Source organism: Numida meleagris, chromosome 26, assembly GCF_002078875.1.
Source record: "Numida meleagris isolate 19003 breed g44 Domestic line chromosome 26, NumMel1.0, whole genome shotgun sequence".
Taxonomy (NCBI): domain Eukaryota; kingdom Metazoa; phylum Chordata; class Aves; order Galliformes; family Numididae; genus Numida; species Numida meleagris.
In genome coordinates this window covers 1,792,780-1,811,426 of record NC_034434.1, presented here as the reverse complement: position 1 = coordinate 1,811,426, position 18,647 = coordinate 1,792,780, and the positions used below count along the sequence as shown (strand labels likewise).

General features: G+C 48.6%; 2 protein-coding genes across 7 annotated transcripts; one reads left to right on the top strand and one right to left on the bottom strand.

The window, feature by feature from the left end:
* STRADA (STE20-related kinase adaptor alpha) lies at nt 95–11,130 on the top strand. Of its 6 annotated transcripts, none has more exons than XM_021377788.1 (13): nt 95–215; nt 286–346; nt 1,482–1,539; nt 2,297–2,325; nt 5,845–5,947; nt 6,413–6,534; nt 6,657–6,765; nt 6,890–7,013; nt 7,650–7,821; nt 8,119–8,223; nt 8,480–8,721; nt 9,239–9,281; nt 9,705–11,130. In XM_021377788.1, exons 2-13 carry the CDS (start codon nt 335–337, stop codon nt 9,855–9,857), a joined length of 1,272 nt encoding a protein of 423 aa, XP_021233463.1. In that variant the 5' UTR covers nt 95–215; nt 286–334; the 3' UTR covers nt 9,858–11,130. The 6 variants fall into 6 exon arrangements, with proteins under 6 accessions (XP_021233463.1, XP_021233462.1, XP_021233464.1 ...); XM_021377787.1 differs by having other exon boundaries at nt 286–370; XM_021377789.1 differs by lacking the exons at nt 1,482–1,539; nt 2,297–2,325 and having other exon boundaries at nt 96–215.
* RNF113A (ring finger protein 113A) lies at nt 11,989–17,847 on the bottom strand. Its single transcript, XM_021377784.1, has 10 exons — nt 17,439–17,847; nt 17,079–17,155; nt 16,877–16,981; nt 15,411–15,518; nt 15,027–15,136; nt 14,716–14,822; nt 14,199–14,288; nt 13,269–13,362; nt 12,582–12,688; nt 11,989–12,125 (listed from the first exon to the last, which is right to left on the bottom strand). The coding sequence occupies exons 1-10, from the start codon at nt 17,830–17,832 to the stop codon at nt 12,040–12,042; spliced, it is 1,278 nt and encodes a 425-aa protein (XP_021233459.1). The 5' UTR covers nt 17,833–17,847; the 3' UTR covers nt 11,989–12,039.

The window sequence follows — 18,647 nt, the reverse complement described above, 5'->3', positions numbered from 1 at the left end:
TCGCGGAGCAACCGTGAGGGCACGGCAGAACTCGGCCGCTCCCTGAGGAGAACCAACATGGCGGCGCTGCCTACTTCCCGCCTTTTATGTGCGCGCGCGCGGGCCCGCTAGAAACGTCATACATGTGCGCCGCGACGTATTGCGTCACGTGGCGGCGCACTGACGTCACACGCAGCGTCTCTACCGGTGCGCGGCGGCCGCAGCCTGTGGAGAGGGTGAGGGCCGGGGGTTGCGGGGGGCGCGGGCGAGGCCGGGGCCGGCGAACCAACCGCTCTCGTCCCTTAGGTTGCCCTTCATTGCGCGAGCTGCGTGAGGTAGCGCGATCGCGGAGTCCATGTCTTTTCTTGTAAGTAAACCCGAACGGATTAGGGTGAGTGTTAAACGGCGTCCAGCTCCCCTCAGCCGGTAAACCGGGCCGCGGCCTGCTCGGGGCCGCCTGGAAAGCACCGTGCCCGGGGTCACGGGAACCACGCCAAGAGCCGCGTTAAAGCCCCGCTGCTCGCGGTGCGGAGCGTTCGGGACGAGGGGAGCTGGGGGCGGCCCGGCACCGCCTCTGTGGTTCCGCCTCTGCGGCACCGCCCGCCGCTTCTGTGCCCGTGCGCTCTCTGACCCGAACATTTGGGAGGCCAAACGGCGGCGCTGTTCATTCCGCGTTTTCAAGTGTCAAAGCGATCGGTTTCACGTGCGAAAAGCACTTCTACTGACTGACAGCGCAGCGGTTGCGATCACCGTGTGATGTACGGTCACCGTCACCCACGGAGCGGTGCTTTCCAGGACCGCCCTTGCTTGCACTGAACGGCACCACCTGTTTTTTCGTTGTTTTATCGCCGCGTTCTAACGTGGGGGTGTTTGTGACTGTTTAATGCTAACCTGGCCGTCAGCACTGCAAGCCTAAAACTGCACCTTCTACTCTCTCTTCCGCATTTCTTTGAGTCGCAGAGTCAAACAGAATGGTAGAAGGGCATCTCTGCACAAGCAATGCTTGCTCTGACTTTGAAGCATGAATTCTGGAAGAGAACAACACTTTTGCAATACTTACTTTAATTTTGCACCTAGTTAGCATGTAGCCAGAATGCTTCAAGTTCTCCAGGATGTTGCCTCTCTATAAAAGCACTGATTTTTGCACCCAAACGAACTTTTACATCTTTATATAGAGGGAACATAGCATGCTTATTATTTTTGCTCTGTGTGCATGTGTGAAAGCTCTTGTTTGAATAATCTGAAATTAACTTTATTGCAAGTGCATGCCATTCGGGGGAAGCAGTGACACCTGCGTGCTTGCTGCATGCGTGCCATCGCAGTGGCAAACAGAAGTAATATTCTTGCCCATAGTGAGGCTGTTGCAGCTAATGGGATACAGACACAATAGCGTTGTTGAAGTGTTGATTTTGCTTTTGTTTAGGGGTGTGGGAGGAAGGGGGAGTGGTTTGTCTCTAAAGGAAGTAACTAATTTTTGGGGGGGGGATTTTTTTTTCCTTTAGCGGTGGGTGTCCGAAAAGTTCATTGTTGAGGGCTTAAGGGAGTTCGAACTATTTGGAGGTAAGTTTTCCTCTCGTTAAGTGTCCTCGCTAGAAATGCTTTATTGTAGCCTCCTGGCCTGTTAATTTGGTTGAAAGCATGTATCTAGTAGTAAAAGAGATGGGTACATCTGTTGTAGCACCAAATCTGGTTGTTCAGGCTGAGTAGCTATGTAAAGTTAACACGGAAACGTCCAACAAGTTGTTTGGAAATCAGTTTCACACGGATGGCAGTACTCTTTTTGGACACTGCAATCTGTATTTCTTAGCATAACCACTTTGGGGCAAAAGAAAAAACAGGGGCTTGAGAAGGTAAATTATAATTCAGGAGTAAAAATGGAGTTTGAAACTGGTACAATGGCTCCCCAGTGTTACGTGTATGAGAGCTGACTGGTTTCTGGTCTGCTTTGTCTGTAACAAGCAGAACGTTCTGCTGGGATGCAGAAATCTTGGTCCCAGCATAGGAAAGATGTGTATATAGATCCTTGAGCTTCAAATAAATATTAGATTGTTTCTTTTGTTTTCAAGCTAAAAATGTATGTCATTTCTTAAGTATCAGTTTACTTCTATGTTGAATATAGACAGTAGCACTATTGACTCCCTTTGACTCCCATTCTTGTGCGTTAAATATTTGCACAAAAAGACATATTTGTAGCTGTTTGGTGTCCATAAGTATCATGCGGGGTTACGTGCTCAGTTTTCATCCTTATGTTCCAACTATCTTTTTAACGGGTGTCTGTTGAACACAACTTGGTGAACAATGAATTTCTTTACTCCAGAGCAGCCTCCGGGTGACTCTCGGAGAAAAGTAAGTGGCATTTGCAGGCTGTGGTGCTGTGGTTCATTGCATGGAGATTATCCTTGTGGAAGTTTGATTTTTCTTTTTACCTTAGTTATATTACTTCATCTCTCTACCTAGCTCTATGAGTGTGGAGACGGGTTTCACCCTGGCATGGAGGTTTTGGTGTATGGTTTGCAAACTTTGTGACCGGTCTGAAGCTGGGACTTCCACTCTTGGATTAGTGGTAGGGGGTTGGTCTCCCGCTCACCCAAGATCCTCTGTTTTGAGATGATTTAAGATCTGATTTTTCAGTGATGCTGATCTCTGAACTGTCTTAAAATAAATGGAAGAAGTTAGCCTGCACGACTTCAGAAAACAGCCCTGTTCTTTTTTAATTTTGGCCATTCTAAACCAGTGTTCCCTTCTGAACACGTTGATTTTGATTTCCTTTCTTTTCTCTGGAGAGCAGTTACATCAGAGGCTCCAACATCAGAAGCAAACGTCGTGTCATTTTCAGTCTGAGGTGCCTTTACCTCCCATTGGCTGCTCTTCCTCAGAGCCAATTCTCTGCACGCTTGGAGAGCTTTGCCTCTTACAAAATAAAGTCACCTGCAAACGTGGAACATCCACTCTAAACCATACAGCCAGAATGGAGCAGTTGAGAACTTTGCCTTTGCTTTTTGTTCTGCAGGCCCTGATTGTTACACACAGCACGGTTCATGATGAGCAGTGCTCAGAGAATAACACATTTTGTGGCAGGATGTATCTCTAAATTATTTCCCACCTGCTCACACCACATTGAAACGTTTCTGTGTGCAGCTGTTGCTTTAGTTTAAACTAATTACTAACAGGAATTAAGTGTGATTTGATTGTAACTCTGTCAGTTCAATCAGCTGTGATTGTGTCAGTTCAAACTGCTGATAACTGATTTTGTGCCACTATCTGTAATTTACTGGCACAAACAAAGCTGAAAATAGACAGCACATATGGAATATTTCGTGTAAAGTCAAGTAAATTCACACCTTATGCTATACTGGGAGAACGCTGCGATGAGCGTTTGTTAAAGTACCCAGATTTGTGGGCAAAGCAGGGGTATTGGTGTCTTCTTTTCATTTTTACAGGTAAATGATAGCTTACTTTTTCTTGCATGGTTATACAAAAAGGGAAAGAACTGGGGGAAGGGACTGAAGGAAAACTTTCATAGCTTGTGTTGAGATGCAGGAATAAGGAGGCGATGAGAAAGGCAGCAGAACAAAAACAACATTCCCCCTTCCTGCTTCAGATGAATGTGATTTGGCCGAGGCAGATCTTTGCTAGCATCACATAACTCATTTTCTTATGGCATTTATGACAGTAGTTGTCTCAGATCAATTTCATCAAACCTATTTCCAATTAAAATCTGTTCAACGAAGCTGAAAGCTGGCTACTCGTCCATGTCATGCCATAAAGCAAGCCGTATGTGACTTCATTTTGCAGCTGCTTTTGCTCTTAACCATACACCAAAAGCTGTCCTGTGTGAAACCACCAAGGAGTGGTTTTTTTTGCAGTATTCCATTTCAGTTTAACTTTTTTTTTTTTTTTAAAACTCCTGTACAATGTTGATAACTTTCTGGTGGAGCTCCTTGTGCATTAACTCTCAGTTATCGGTCACTGCTAACATGAAGACAGGTGAGTGAAGACCTCTGATGAAGACTTCTAAAAAAAGAGTTCACATTCTTTTTTTCCATTACTGTTGAAACAGCCTAAACCATGAATGAGGTTCATTTAATTTTTGCATCTGTTTTGTTGGCTTATGCTCTATCTGGAGTGGGCTTGAATAAAGCAAACCACTTACGTACTGCTCAGTGTTTCACAGCTGCCATTGCTCCATAACGCTGCTATCAGAACCTTCTGCTTTCACTTCCTTGGTGGTGCCTTTCTGCTTCAGAGGTTTCCATCTGCCTGTGTGTCCTTCCTGGCAGTCTTGACGTTGACAGGACTGTGGTAAATTGATGGAAGAAATAATGAATGATGCAATCAAAGTCAGAACTGACGAACGTCTTTACCACGAGTTTGAAATAGGCAGTAGCTTTCCATTCAGTGTCCTCAGCCAAGCTGCAGCACTGTGTGGTGCTGTGGCTGGAATGAAGGTTTTAGAACTGCTGAGATCGGAGGGGTTAGTTGCCCTGAAACAGACACCAGCTACGTTGCTGTGCTGCAGTTGTTTGAGCTGAAATTGCATCACAGCTCTGTTCACAAAACTAAGTTTCGCCTTTTCCCATAACTGAAAAGTGTACTTATTTTTAAGGTAGGCAGAGAAAGGTAAAACTGTTTATTCAAAATCAGCTGAAAAGCTGGAACGTAGGAAGCCTGACTGGTAGCTTACCCCAGGGTACGCTTAGGGACAGCTGAAAGCTTCTCAGGAGCTGAATCCTCAGACTGAACCAAAGTTGATTTATGGTAAATTCTGCCTGTGCTTGCTGCACTACATTTACCCTTGCCTGAGTGTAGAACAGGGCCTGTCACTCTGCTGCTGCCTTCTTTCAGCAATGGAAAAAAAAGGAAAAAGGCACAAGCCTTTTCTATTTCATGTGCCATGAGAAAAGGTCTGATAAAGGGCATTTGCAATTGATGAAGAATGAGGTGGAAGAAATGAGCTGGGCTTCCAAATGTCAGGAGGAGTTAATGCGCTGGAAATCTGAGATAACTAAATCTGCTGTTAGACACCAAATCAATTTGGATCCCCATTAGGATGCACTCCTTGTGCCTTTGGGAACTCAAGGGAGCTGCAAGGTGGAGAGGAACTTGCAAAAACGCTGCAGTTTGTCTCGTGCAGAATACTGCTTGAAAAGATGTGTGTAAATAAAGCAGGTAGCTGTATGTTAGAAGCAGCAAAGAAAAGCTGGCAGGCTTGGGAATGCTGATTCCCTCTGTGGTGTGAGGTCTTTTTTTTTTCTTTCTTTTTTCTTTTTTTTCTCCTGCAGGCTCTAATTCTTTGCAGCTGAATTTTTGCTTTCATTTGGAGCTTCATTTTTCACGCGTGCCTGACCTTCAGCCCTTTGCTGAGGTGGTTCCTCACTTGTACATTCAGCTCAGTAGCTTCAGCTGTGCTGCTCTTCCTGCAGCGAGCACCAAAGCCCCAGCATCAGGCAGGAGAGTGCTAGAAACAAGCTGTGCTTCCATGGCCTGTGCTCAGGCAACAACATGGTGACACTGAAGTTTGTAAATGACTGGAGGTAGTTACTACGAAGCTACAAGTACTTGAACTGTTCAGGGGAACAGTAATTGGCTTTGTCCACATATTTCTAAAGACATTGTAGCTTAAAGTGAGCAAGCGTAACGTTTTATAGTTACATGTTTAAAACACAGATGTCTGGATCTTCTGAAATGAGGCATCTCCTGGATTTCAGTTGATATTTAACTACTTAACATTATTTTAACAGCAGTTAAATTGTCTCTTCTAGATTCAGTTGCTTTATTGAGTGTGTGTGATAATATAAGGAGCAGATGATTTTGCTAGCATGGGATCTTTATTTCCTTTGACCTGACTTTATTTTCTCTCCCCAGACAAATGAGGCGAGCTCCGAGTCGATAGCTTCTTCCCCTAAAAGGGACACCATGAGCAACTTCCTGCCAGACAGCAGCTGCTATGAGTTGCTCACTATCATAGGTAATATTACTGGTGGGGTGGAGGACTGGAAGTCTGCTTTACAGAAAAAAGAAATGTGCAGATTTGTTGGCCTTGTCTTGATTAGCTGCTGAGATGCTTATCCTAAAGGCTTGCACGTGAAGGAGGTGTGTGGTGGGTTAACAGTACCGAGTATGAAGTACAAAGGCAGCAGAAGGGCCCTGAATCTTGTCCCTGTCCTTGGAGGGGCTGTGGCTGAATCATTTTACTTCTGCCTCAGTTGTGAGCTTGAAAGACTGGATAATATGAACTTACTGGCTAGGATCGGTGGGATACATGCCAAGGAAGATGACTTCTGATGGAACAATTGCTTTCTTTCACTCATAAGGCCATATATAGCTTGAGTGAATGAGTATAAAGGTTATTTAAGGGCCAAAGATTGGAGGAGTTCTTCAGAATTGTGTGCCTCCAGAAATATTGCTGAAGATTGAATGCCTTTTATTTCAGGCAGAGGCTTTGAAGACCTGATGGTTGTAAACCTGGCCAGGTATAAACCCTCAGGGGAGTATGTCACTGTCAGAAGAGTTAACCTGGAAGCCTGCACCAATGAAATGGTCACATTCTTGCAGGTAACATGAACCCAATAATACCATAAGTTCAGGAGAGAACAGGTGGCAAGAACAGTGCTTATCAATACTGTATTCATATTTCTGCGTTTCCTGTATTGAAGCAAAATCTTGTTTGCTTTCAGGGGGAACTTCATGTTTCCAAGCTCTTCAACCACCCTAACATCGTGCCATACAAAGCAACGTTCATAGCTGACAACGAGCTATGGGTAGTGACATCTTTCATGGCCTATGGTAAGTGAAGAGGGTGCATTTTTGTCTGACCATATCTTGTTAAATGAAGTTTAAGAGGTGTTACATCTTTATTGAAACATCCTTGTTTTTCTGACCAACGAAGAGATGCTTTGTTTCTTTTTAGGTTCTGCCAAAGATCTAATCTGTACCCATTTTATGGATGGGATGAGTGAATTGGCTATTGCATATATCCTCCAAGGAGTACTGAAAGCACTTGACTACATCCACCATATGGGCTATGTACATAGGTAAAAAATAATAACAAAAAAGAAGTGTCACTGAAGCAATCTTACCTCTGTGCCATGAAGACCAGCGTCTATCTAAGTGATGGCAATCATGTTGGCAGGCAGACTTGCTAAGGCTTTGTTCAGGTGCTGCGTGTGGTTTCTGAATTGAGACTGACAGCGTGGGGAGATTTGTCCTGAGTCCATAGCCTCCTGTCCTGCCTTGCTCCTTGCCACAGAAACATTCCTTGGGGGAAAAGCAGAGTGGGTGAATTGAGTCCTGCTGATGCTTTTGCACAGCATTCAGAATGGCCAGTAGGAATCTGTCTCCTGATAAGCTTTTAGTCTTTCTATAGGTGCTCGTTAAGGTTGAACCTTTTAAAAATCTCTTCCTTAGATTACTGTTTCTACCCTTTAGCATATTTTTCCTTTCCTCTGGTATTATCCTTCTGTTGTGAAACTAAGTTTTGAATACTGAATGTCCTAGGTTATTAGTGGTCAGTACTTTTATGGTCTGTACTGTAAAAGCTGGTCGGGTAAGTGTTCCTGCCTTGAATCCTCTGCAGCATGCTTCTGTGCTAGCAGTGTTCCCAGGGAGGCTGTAAGGAACATAAACCTTTGGGGCCAGAGAACCTGACTGATTTTTGTTGTTCTTTGAAGGAGTGTGAAAGCCAGCCATATCCTGATTTCTGTAGATGGGAAGGTGTACCTCTCTGGCCTGAGAAGCAACCTGAGTATGATCAACCATGGGCAGCGCCTCAAAGTTGTTCATGACTTCCCCAAATACAGCATCAAAGTCCTACCTTGGCTCAGCCCTGAAGTCTTGCAGCAGGTGTGTTTAAAAACCAACTACTGCTTGTACTGGGTAACACACCGTATCTCTGCATCACTTTCTGAGGTTTTAGGGCATGTTCTGGGAAAAGTAAAACAGCCACAGTGTTGCTTTTTCTCATGATGAGCATCTTAACTCTGTACTTTTTACCTTAAAACTACTGACAACAGACCAATCCTATGTGTGGGTTGTCTGATTTCTGCTGGAATCATTTGAGTTTGTTGTTCTACATAGCAAATCGTGGGCATCACCCGTCTGCACTGCAAGTCTGCAATTGTTATTTTCCTTTTTTTCTAGAATCTTCAGGGATATGATGCAAAATCTGATATTTACAGCGTAGGGATAACAGCTTGTGAGCTGGCAAATGGACACGTACCATTTAAAGACATGCCTTCCACTCAGGTAAGGCTTAAAGCCACGTCTTTTTCATCTCAGCATGCACAACTGCCTTGCAGCTCTGGGTTGTGGAGACAGGAGGGTGCTGTGCCTGCCTGAATTCCCTGCTCATTGGTGCTTTTTCTAGAGAACCGCTGTGCTTCTGTATTGAGGCTTTGGTGTCAGAATGGTGATGTCCAGATGCTGAGGACATGAGAAGTCTACTGAAAAGTTTTAATTGTTGTTTGTGCGTATGCGGGATGCTGACGTTCTTCACTTCCAGATGCTCTTGGAAAAGCTGAATGGAACTGTTCCCTGCCTGCTAGACACCACCACGATTCCTGCTGATGAGCTGACTATGAAAACCTCTCGTTCAAGTGCAAACTATGGGCTGGGTGAGAGCACGACTGTTAGCAATGTGAGAGCAGCCAATGGGGAGTCAGCCCTGCACCCTTACCTACGGACCTTCTCCAACTGCTTCCATAACTTCGTAGGGCAGTGCCTCCAGCGGAACCCAGACTTCAGGTAAAGCCAGGCCAAAGCTGCTCTTCACAGGCCTGCCACAAGCACCATTTTTGTGCTGAATAAACCATGGGAGCCAGTGAAGGTTGCTCTCAGTTTTTCCAAAACCATTGCTGAGGGAGGATGTGCTCTGTATGTTGAGAAGAGTACGTAAAGTACGTGCAACCAAAGCAGTGTTAATGTCTTGAGGTGCTTTCCTTAAGAGACCCTGAAGAGCTTCACAGTTTATAGCTACAGTTTGCAACCTTCTTTGGGAAGTAGAGTGGGGAAGTCCTGCCCTGTCCTTACACTGTGTCTCGTGCTCATCAGACCACCCCATGAGCTGTTAAGAGCATTTTTTCTGCTGGGTTAGTGCGTTGAATCTTCACCGAGTCTGGGTGGCAGAGCTGGTGCAAGGGAGGCAGTGAGCGGGACAGGGTTGTGAGGGTGAACTCTAACAGAACTACACCTGGGCATCTTGAAAGGTCGAAGTGCACTGACTAGTTTTCTTCTTTTGTTTTATCTGAACTCCCTTCTGCAGGCCAAGCGCAGGTGCTCTGCTTAATCATCCCTTTTTCAAGCAGGTAAGGAGATCATTTAATGCACAGATACAGAACGGTGGCTTTCCTGCAGTCATTAACTTACTGCGTCACCAATTTGAGGGTGGGAATTCTGAGCTGCTCCATTTTCTGGGATGTGAAAGGATTAAGTTAGCTTGGTGATTAGCAGTAGTGCAGGTTAATTAATGATCCTTGCATTCTTTAGGAATGTGGGTGGGCTGTCCTCTGGGAGCATGAGGTAGCTCTTCCAGCAGCTCCCTGCCCTATGACAATTCAGCTTCTCTTCCTCACTGAGGGGAAGTGGTACTAGAATGACTGCATGCAAAGCGCTGTCCTGTTACAAGATGCAGATTGTGCATCTCTCAGTGCAGGCAGGAGGATGCTTGTCTTCCTTGCTGCCTGCCTGGAGAAGCATTTCAGCAGCTGAGTTCTCTCTTTTCCATGCAGATCAAGCGCCGTGCTTCTGAAGCACTCCCTGAACTCCTGCGTCCTGTCACACCGATTACTAACTTCGAAGGAACGCGGCCCCAGGATCCCAGTGGCATTTTTGGGCTGGTATCAAACCTGGAGCAGCTAGATGTGGATGACTGGGAATTCTAGAAAAACAGAGACTGTACTTGGTTCTGGAGGAGCTTTCTGGACACTGTAATTTATTGTTCCTGTTCATAAAAGGTGATGAATGTTACATAGAAGAGTTTACAGGTCCTTGGGAAGGAACTTAACTGCCTGTTTACTTGGAAAGAAGCCTGGAAACAAATGGACAGACCAGAGCTGTGGAGTATTCCAGTTGGTGCAGTGCCCCAAATCCCAGTTCTTGCAGCTGAGCACGAGTAGAACATGAGAATGGGGTTGAGGGAATCTGTTCAGTTACGGTCTCTTTTCCTGTGTTTCTAAAAATCATTGGCTTCCTTGTATCACAGGTGAAGGCTGCATGACCCTATTTTTTTATTTTTATTTTTTAAAGGGTGCCTTAGAGTTAAGAAGGGGAGGAAGGCAGTTCTTAGTTTTGGGCGTTTTTTTAGAGCTAGTCAGATTCGTGTCACAGCGTTGTTACTGGGGAACTTTTGAGGGCAGGGAAAGGAGTGCATTCTTAAACGTAGTCACTTCTTTGTGCTGGAAAACAAGAGAGAGAAGATGACCTGATGCTGTTCTGGGCACATTCACTGCACTGGGTGTTCCTCTGCAGCACTGAGTTCTGCTCCAGTTGGGGTGAGAGCTTTTGAAGAGGCTCCCCTCAGCTGAGGCTCCAGGGCAGACAGGGCATTCCAGCCTCTCCTCCCAGGGCTGCCTGGGTTAATATTACTGTGTAATTGTGTGCAATGTACCAGCTTTTTTAACCTCCCACAGCACGTCCAGCTCAGCCTTCTGTTAGCTGGGCTGCTTTCACAGCATGGGATATTCGTACCAGCCTGTTCTTAGTGACTTAACTTGGCATGGAGGAAAAGTAATTTTCACACAAAATCCTCTTATTCACAACGCTTCTTTGAACATTATGTACAGAATGATCTTAAGCCCTCTATTTGCCACTGCTGTTCCATCATCTCTCAATGACAGATTTAAAAAAACTGCTTTGCTTGCTTTTCACACAGCTCCCCTTGATTCATGGCTGGGGCAGCTCTCCCCCCCTCCATGCCGTTTCGTTTTTGAGGTGTGTTTAAGGCTTTTAGTTTGACCTTTCCAAGGACCACGGGTGCTGGAGGTCCTTCCACTCTCCAATGAAATGAAGCACTGACTCCAGTCCTGTAAGTGTGGTTGATGGGAGTAGTGGTGCTGGCAACAGGTCCCTTCTTGTGTTTGTAAACTACTTGAACCCAGAGAAAGTTTGTTACTCTAGTTTTTTGCCAAACAAATAAAATATTTCTGAAGTTTTTAAGTCTGCTGTTTCTGCAAGGTGACAGAGGAGTGGCTCTTCTCAATTCCATGCTTGGGAGACTGCATCCTGCAGTTCAGCCCATTATGAAGTTTGCTTCTTGCCAGAATTCCTATCCCCCTCCCACAAGCCTGGGCAGAGATGGTTATTGGTACGTGCAGCAAGGAAAAAATAATAATGAAGTACCACTGACATCATAAAACCTTTGGGATTGTGTTAGTGACATGCTGCAGCTGCTGGCTTCCTCCCCAAGGGCTGATTCCACAGTGGTATTGCCCACTGAGGTTCTAAAGCCTGCTTGATGTGACTTTTAGCTCTTGACTTCTAGAAACCAAGAGGCAGCAGAAAAGACTGGAGGGAATACACTCCTCTGAGCTGTAATAAATCACAACTAACTGCAGCCAGCTGGCTTACTTCCCAATGAGTTAGCATTTCCAGGGTGACAGATAAACTTGGTGCAAGCCAATAGCTTTCATTCCTCTCCCCACTTTCAGCATTCAACATGGTCAAATTTTATGGACTTAAATTGCAGGATAAAGATTGCTCCCTGTAACTTCAGGATAGCTTCTTATGCTTCCATAGCTAGCTGGCAGGACACGAGAGGATAACTGCCAAGTTCGGAGTGAAATAGCAACACCTTGTCAAAAATAACTAACAGGGTTAACCCCTCCTTCCCCAGGCCCTGGTGTGGTCCTGCTGATGGCACAGAGGACAGCTCTCAGCTCACCTGTTCTGTCCTGTGCCTTCACAGAGCAGTGAATGAAGACTGGCACCACTTGTGCTTCCATTTTAGCAACCACCGGTTGGATGAACAATCAATGGCTACAGCTGCTGGCCCAAAGGCAAGTGCTGCCATCAGTGTATTCTTCCCATGAAAACTTTATTTGGCTACATACAAAACAGGGTGCTTCGCTAGTGTGGGTCTTCTCCATGGTCTGAGTGGTCTGACGACTCCTCCTCCTCCTCCCCCTTGTGTTTTTCCAATTTTGCCATGAGCTCTGAAAAGCAGGAAGAGGCAGCATGAGACCCCAGGTCTGGGGGATGCCCAACAGCAAAGCTGGGTGCCCGAGACCTGTAAGCACACCTCTCCCCAAGAACTAAGGCACCTACCAAAAATCACCTGACCACACAAAGGCTAAGCCAGGAACTACCACCATTCGCAGAGCCCAAGGCTTCAGATGCTACAGTTACAGGCTCTGTCAGTGGATTACTGACCTGCAAACAACAGCATCAGAAAAGCTACTCTCTTCACTCCCCAGTACCCTCACCCGAGGTCAACCTCCCCAAGTTCCTCATCTGGGCAAACACAAATGCTCTTTACACACCTGTGGAGACACCCGGGCCCTGACGTGGTGTCTCCAAGCACTGAGTGCTTTACCTGTGAGCTCCAACTCGCAGCCACCAAACACCACGAGCAAACATCAGGAGCCCTCCTTCCCACAGGTGCCCGTTACCTTTGGCTGGGTTGAAGACTCCATTGGTTTGCTTGTCACACACGTAACAGCGTTGGGATTTGCGATAGTGCTGGAGGGCACAACTCTCACAGAAGTAATGCCTACACCTGTACGGAGAGACAGATGGCACTGCCAGTCACCAGATACAACCGCTGCATCCAGGAGTTAGAAACAATTGACTTCTGAGCCCGGAGGGATGCAAAAGTAAGCTGGGTGCACAGTTCCCTCTGCAGCACTGGCCCCCATGTTCTCAGCCGTCCTCATAAAAGCTATTTCAGCATTGCTTCACTGATGCTGAATGTCTGCACGCAGCCACCAGCGAGCTCTTCCAGAGACAGCACAGATACAAGTGCTGTATTTGACAGGTTGTGGTATTCCCTGGGGGAAGCATGGAGATAGCAGGTACTTGCCAGGACAGCCAGCAGCACGGCTGCTGCAAGGCGACACAATCAGTGGAAATCTAAAAGGTGCTTGGACAACAAAGGCTTGAGATCCCTACCAAGGAGATGCTTGAGATGTAGTTATGAGACTGCCTGGATATCAGAGGCTTTCCCCAGCCACCAGAAAAGCAGACAACAACCATGTTCTACCCACCAGCATGCGGACAATGACTGTTTGCTACTGCAGCAAATGAATGAATGACCAGTGGACTCAACCCACTACAGATATTCTGGCTCTCTCACTTACTTGGTGACCACAGGGTTCTTGAAGGAACTTCTGCAGATGAAACATTTGAAAGGCATATCCTCCTCATCACTGCTCACCTCATAGTTTTCCTCATCTGCACAAGAGAAAGTTAACCAGACTGGCATGAGAGCAGAGGCAGCCAGGCCAGCATGAAATATTGAATATGGAGAAAGTACAGCAGGTAGGACTGAATCTCTGCTGGAAACAATAGAGTTCTAGCATCTGGGTGTCACTGATGTCAGAAACATGTGTGGGATTGAGATATAATTAGGTCTAATGAGGCAGTGTGCTTGTTGCTCATCTCACAGGAGCAAATTTTCTGCGACGCCCACTTGCTGCTATAAAGAGACATGTCCTCCAGTCCCCTATTTTTCACCTTTTTTTCCAAAACAGCTGCTACTAAACTCTTCAGCTCCAACTCAGAGAACATCCCCTTCTCTGCAACTGCACAGGGGTTCATAAGCAACACTCAGCTTCATCCTCGGGCCACAGATATGGACACTGAGTGAGAAATAGTGAAGTGACGTAGCATGAAAGCATTCTAGCTCCTGGGCATCTATGGTGCAGGAGATGGCTCTATCTCCCCAGCTCCACACTGCTCGCTGCTGGCATTCATACAATAGCAGAGTGCTATACTCTATATAGACAGACAGAGCAAATAATCCTCCCTGGTAGCAGTCAGTGGTAATCTGAAAGCAGCAGATTTGCACAGCACTGACAGCTGTTACTGGTGCTAAGGTAATTCTGCAGCAGGGAGTTCCATAGCTTTGTGGAATGAGGAGTTCTATCTAATGAACCCATTGCTTGGTGCAGTTGGAGACAGAAAAGTCTGCAAGTCACATTCACTCTACAGCATGAGAGAAGGCAGGACCTTGTGGCCTTGTACACCATTGGCTTAGGGAGCAGGAGAGCAGAGGGGCTGTGCCATACCATTGACTCCGTACCGGCCTTCATCCAGTTCCCGTTCTATCTGCCAGCCGTGTTTGTAGTCTGAGCGGTCGTGGAGGAATTTGCAGCTGTCTGAAAAGCACAAAGGAGAAGGGATGAACACTGTTCCCCCATTGCCTAGCTGTTCACAGGACACCTTATTCAGGGGCAGCCTGAGCTTTGCCCAGCACAAGGTGAAACCCGAATGCTTCTCCATCCACCCATGCTCCAGGGCAGGGCCAAGCAGGCCATACTTTCCTCTCAGGATCAACAGGCCACAAGCATCATGCTCTGAATGCCACAGCAAGAGCTCCAGCATTTACCCACACGGGAAGTGGGATAAGGAACAGGAAATCCCATCCCCACGTAACCTCAGGTGAGGAAATACTAACTCTGCAAACAAGTACCTGAGAATTATAAGTGTGCATCTTAGTGCCACAAACTTGGGGTCACCATCTGGATTGGATCCCTTTGCAGATCTGGTGCAGTACGTGTTCACCTAGAGGCAAGATCCACTCACCTCCAAAGCCGCAGAACCCTGTTTCCTTGTAGTCCTTACAGATGTCTGGTTGGTAATCCCATCGCACTGTGGCCCGCAAGTGCTCTGGAGCACGGATGGGTCCTTTTCTGAAAGGGTGGGAGAAGGCTCAGGCCAGCAGCACCGATGCAGTGGAGAAGGCCCCTGGGGGCCTGGTCAGAACCAGACACCAAACTCATTAGACTGGAACAAGTTGGCAAGAACAGCAACATTTCAGCCCCAGACAAGTGCCTTTGGGGACGATGTCTGAAATTCTCTGTGGTTCCCTCCATCCCAGGCTCATCCCAACCTACCTGACCATTCCTGAAGAGGCATTTCCCATTGATGTGTCCTTGGGCTTCACATACTTCTGGTAGTTGTTAATACCACGGTAAATTTTATCATCTTCTTTTCCTCTCAGTTCCTAGAAAAGAAAAAAGAAAGGCAACTAAGGGTCAGAAGAGCTTCATGTCACAAGCTAGCTTTTACCTCTCCGATACCAACCTCCCTTCCTGGCCATGCCTTCCTTAATACCAAGAAGTCAATAACGCCAGGAAGCTCCCCTATTTACACAGGCAACACTTTTGGCCTCTCAAATGCACAGGGAAGAAAAGACTTAAACTCTTGGCATGCAAAAAGGGATAAGCACACATACTCCTTCTGCATTGCATTAACTCTTAAAAGTGAGGCTGACTGACCTCTTGGATTTTCTGGCTGCGCTCGAAGATGGCCTGGGCATCTTTATCCTTCTCTGTGTCCAGTTCGTACACTGCTGTGGCCCCCATGTCCTCTGGACCAACAGGTTTCTGAAAAGCAAGAACAACTTGTGACAACAGTAAAGAGAAAGCCTGTACAAGATAGAAAGCCCCTCAGCTACCTGGAGTGTCAGTCACTGAACAAGTACTGGGCATGGCCTGCTTCACCCTCCAGCAGCTTGTGAAAGACAGGATGCTAATTACTGATTGCTCCCAAGTTTTGGCCTGCAAAGTCAGGACACACTAGTCTACACTTAACTCCTTCAAGCTTTGCCTTGTCTTAGCTGGAAATTGATCTCAGGTCTCCCACGTTCAACACTTCAATCATGAGACCACTCCACCCACACACAGGATGCTGCATCTGAACTTTTAGCCTGGCTGTGGGCGGCCTGCACTCAGTTTTAACTCAGTGATCTGGTTTTGGCTCCTCCTGAATACAGTGGACAAACACTTACTCCTAGGTTTTGTCAGCTCTTCAGGAACACCTCCACAGAAACCAAAGAATAATTACAACCAGCCTCAAATTAAAAACAAATTCAACTTACATGCTAAAAGCTCCTGGAGCCCCAAAGCCTCCACCTCCTCCTAAGAACATGCTGCCCTCCCTTGGCTTCCTCATTACAGCGTAAGTCTTCATATTAATCTCTAATGTGATAATGAGACCTCAGTCTGACCTTGCATCTTTGACTGGGAATAGCTGGACACTATTCCCATTTTACACAGAAAGAAAAGGAGACACAGAGAGTAAGGAAGCAAGTCTGAAGAGGAATAAAAAGCATCTACACAGCAAATGCTGGTAGTTGCTTTTAATCCTACATGTATCTTGACCAGACTCTTATTGAGGGACACAATGTCACGGAATGAAGAGGAAAGTTTGAGAAAAATCCAATGAGAAGAGCATTTTTTAGCTGTGTCCAAAACTTCAAAAGTGATTTCTCTCCACTCCAACTGTTAACAGGACCCTGAGGTCTCCCCACCTGTCAATCCTAAGAAAACACTGACCTCTCTCTGAAGCTCTTACCCTATCACTACTCACAAGAAAAAGGATGTGAGTACCTTCTACGTTACATGAATACCTTATGGAGGAAGGTGCTCTAAAGCTGACAATATGAGCCCAATAATCGAGCAAATCTGATTCAGGTGCTCCTATAACTGAAAACTCTGCAGTGTTAGGCAAGCCTAGTCACACCTAGGGGTTTTAATTCCCACTTCCAAGAGGGAAAGACTAATCTTAGATGAACTCCTGATGATGCAGGGCTTATCAGAAGAATAAACCTAGCACACAATGCTTGTGTGTTAAGAGGGAAGGGACAGGTAAAAAACCAACCAACCAAACAAGAGCTGATTTCATATTTGCAGCCAGCCCCAGCTGACCTCATCCCAGAAGCACATCTGCGCTCAGTCCTTACCGCCGACCTTGTTGATTTGTACGTGACTCCGATCTCCCTCGAGGGATCGTCCTCATCGCTGCTGCTCAGCGCGTACGAGGGCCGCTCCTTCGTGCACCTCCTGGTCTGAAAGGCAAGCAGACAGCGTGTGTGAGGGACGGACGGGCCCAACACAGCACCCGGACTGAGCCCTGGGCAGCGCAGTGCCCTGTGGGCACCTTACCTTCTGGATCATGGGGTTGGGGGTCTCCCGCCGCCGCTCCTTCCGCACCACCGTGCTGCCCTCCTCGCCGCTGCTCTCTGCGGGGCACAGCGCGGGGCTGAGGGGCGCTGGGGGGGCCGAAACGCGGGGCTCGGCGGGCAGGGGACACCCGCGGCTCTGCGGGAGGATAACGGCACCCCCCGGGGATGGTGGCAAAGCCGCCGCGGGGCCCCTCACCCGCACAACTCACCGGCTGAGGGCCAGGCCCCATCGCCTGGGAGTACGACCCAGGGTGGCACTAGACCTTCCCTCACCTCCCCCGGGCATCGTAATAGGCCAGTTCAGGGCATATCACCCCCCGGCAGCCCCCACGGCCCTCACCCTGCTCTTGGTCGCTACTGGGCCGCTTCCTCCGGCCCCTACCCGCCGCCTGGCCCCGTTTCTTGAAGACGAAGCTGCACACTGAGCCCTCCTCCGCCATCTTGCGCCGCCGCCGCCGGATAGAGTGGCCCTGGAAGCGCCACAGCGCCCCCTGCTGGCCGGGAGGACTCGTGCTGCGGGGAGAGCGGCGGCGCCTGGGGGAGGGCGGGGGAGAGCGCCCCCTGCAGGCGGGGAGGGCGCAGAGAGGAGGGAGCCGCTCCCCCTGCTGCTGGGGACTCGCGAGTCTCCATAGCAACCGCTTGGGGTGCGCGTGCACCAGTGTGTGTGCGTGAGCGCGCGCCGACGTGCACGCGCATGCATGTGCACGCGCGTGCACGAGCACTTTAGCATGCATTCGTGAGTGTACGAGCATGCGAGTGCACAAAGCTGAGCGCGCGTGTATGCACCGCGTGCACGTCTGCGTGTGCGCGTGAGCACATGCATGTGCGCACCCAAGCGTCCACGTGCACGAGCAGGTTAGCACGCACGCACCGTGCAATTTCACGGGAGTGCCTGCACGCGTGTGGGTATCAACGTGCACGCGTGTTCGCGTGCGCGTGCGTGGGGATGCAGGTGCTGCACGACCACGCGGCGACGGCACCGAGATCTCCTCTCCTGGTGAACACCGCCGCCAATTCTGCAGCCCGACGATTCGCAGGGATGCGTTGCTCCGGGATCGATCGCCCCGCTCGGCGCGTGCACGCGGCCAACAGGAGCACGGGGCCGCGCTCCCGTCCCTGCTCCGCTCCCCCCGCTTTGCCCAGCGCCGCCCTTCGCCCTCTTCCTGGCGAAACCCCGACCCCAACCGAACCCCGACCCCAACCGAACCCCATCCTCCCACGTGGCGCCGCTCCGCGCGCCTCTGCCACCCCCTCCACGGGGCAAAGCGCCCGAAACCATCGCGGCTCCCCTCGCTGAGGGGGCGGCCGCGCAGAGCCGGGGGGGACCCGCACCCCGCTGCCTTCGTGGCCCCGAACCCACGGCGGGTGGCGAGGAGCTGGGGGGGTGGGGGGAGGGGGTGCGGAAGGAAAGCAGGCGGCGGTGGGACGGGGCGGGCGGTGCGGTTTGGGGGCCGGGGGCAGCGGGGGCCGCCGGGTGAGGGAGAGGCGGCTGCACACAAAGGAGCGGCGCTCGGAGCCGCACCGCGCAGGGAACCAATCACCGCGGCGG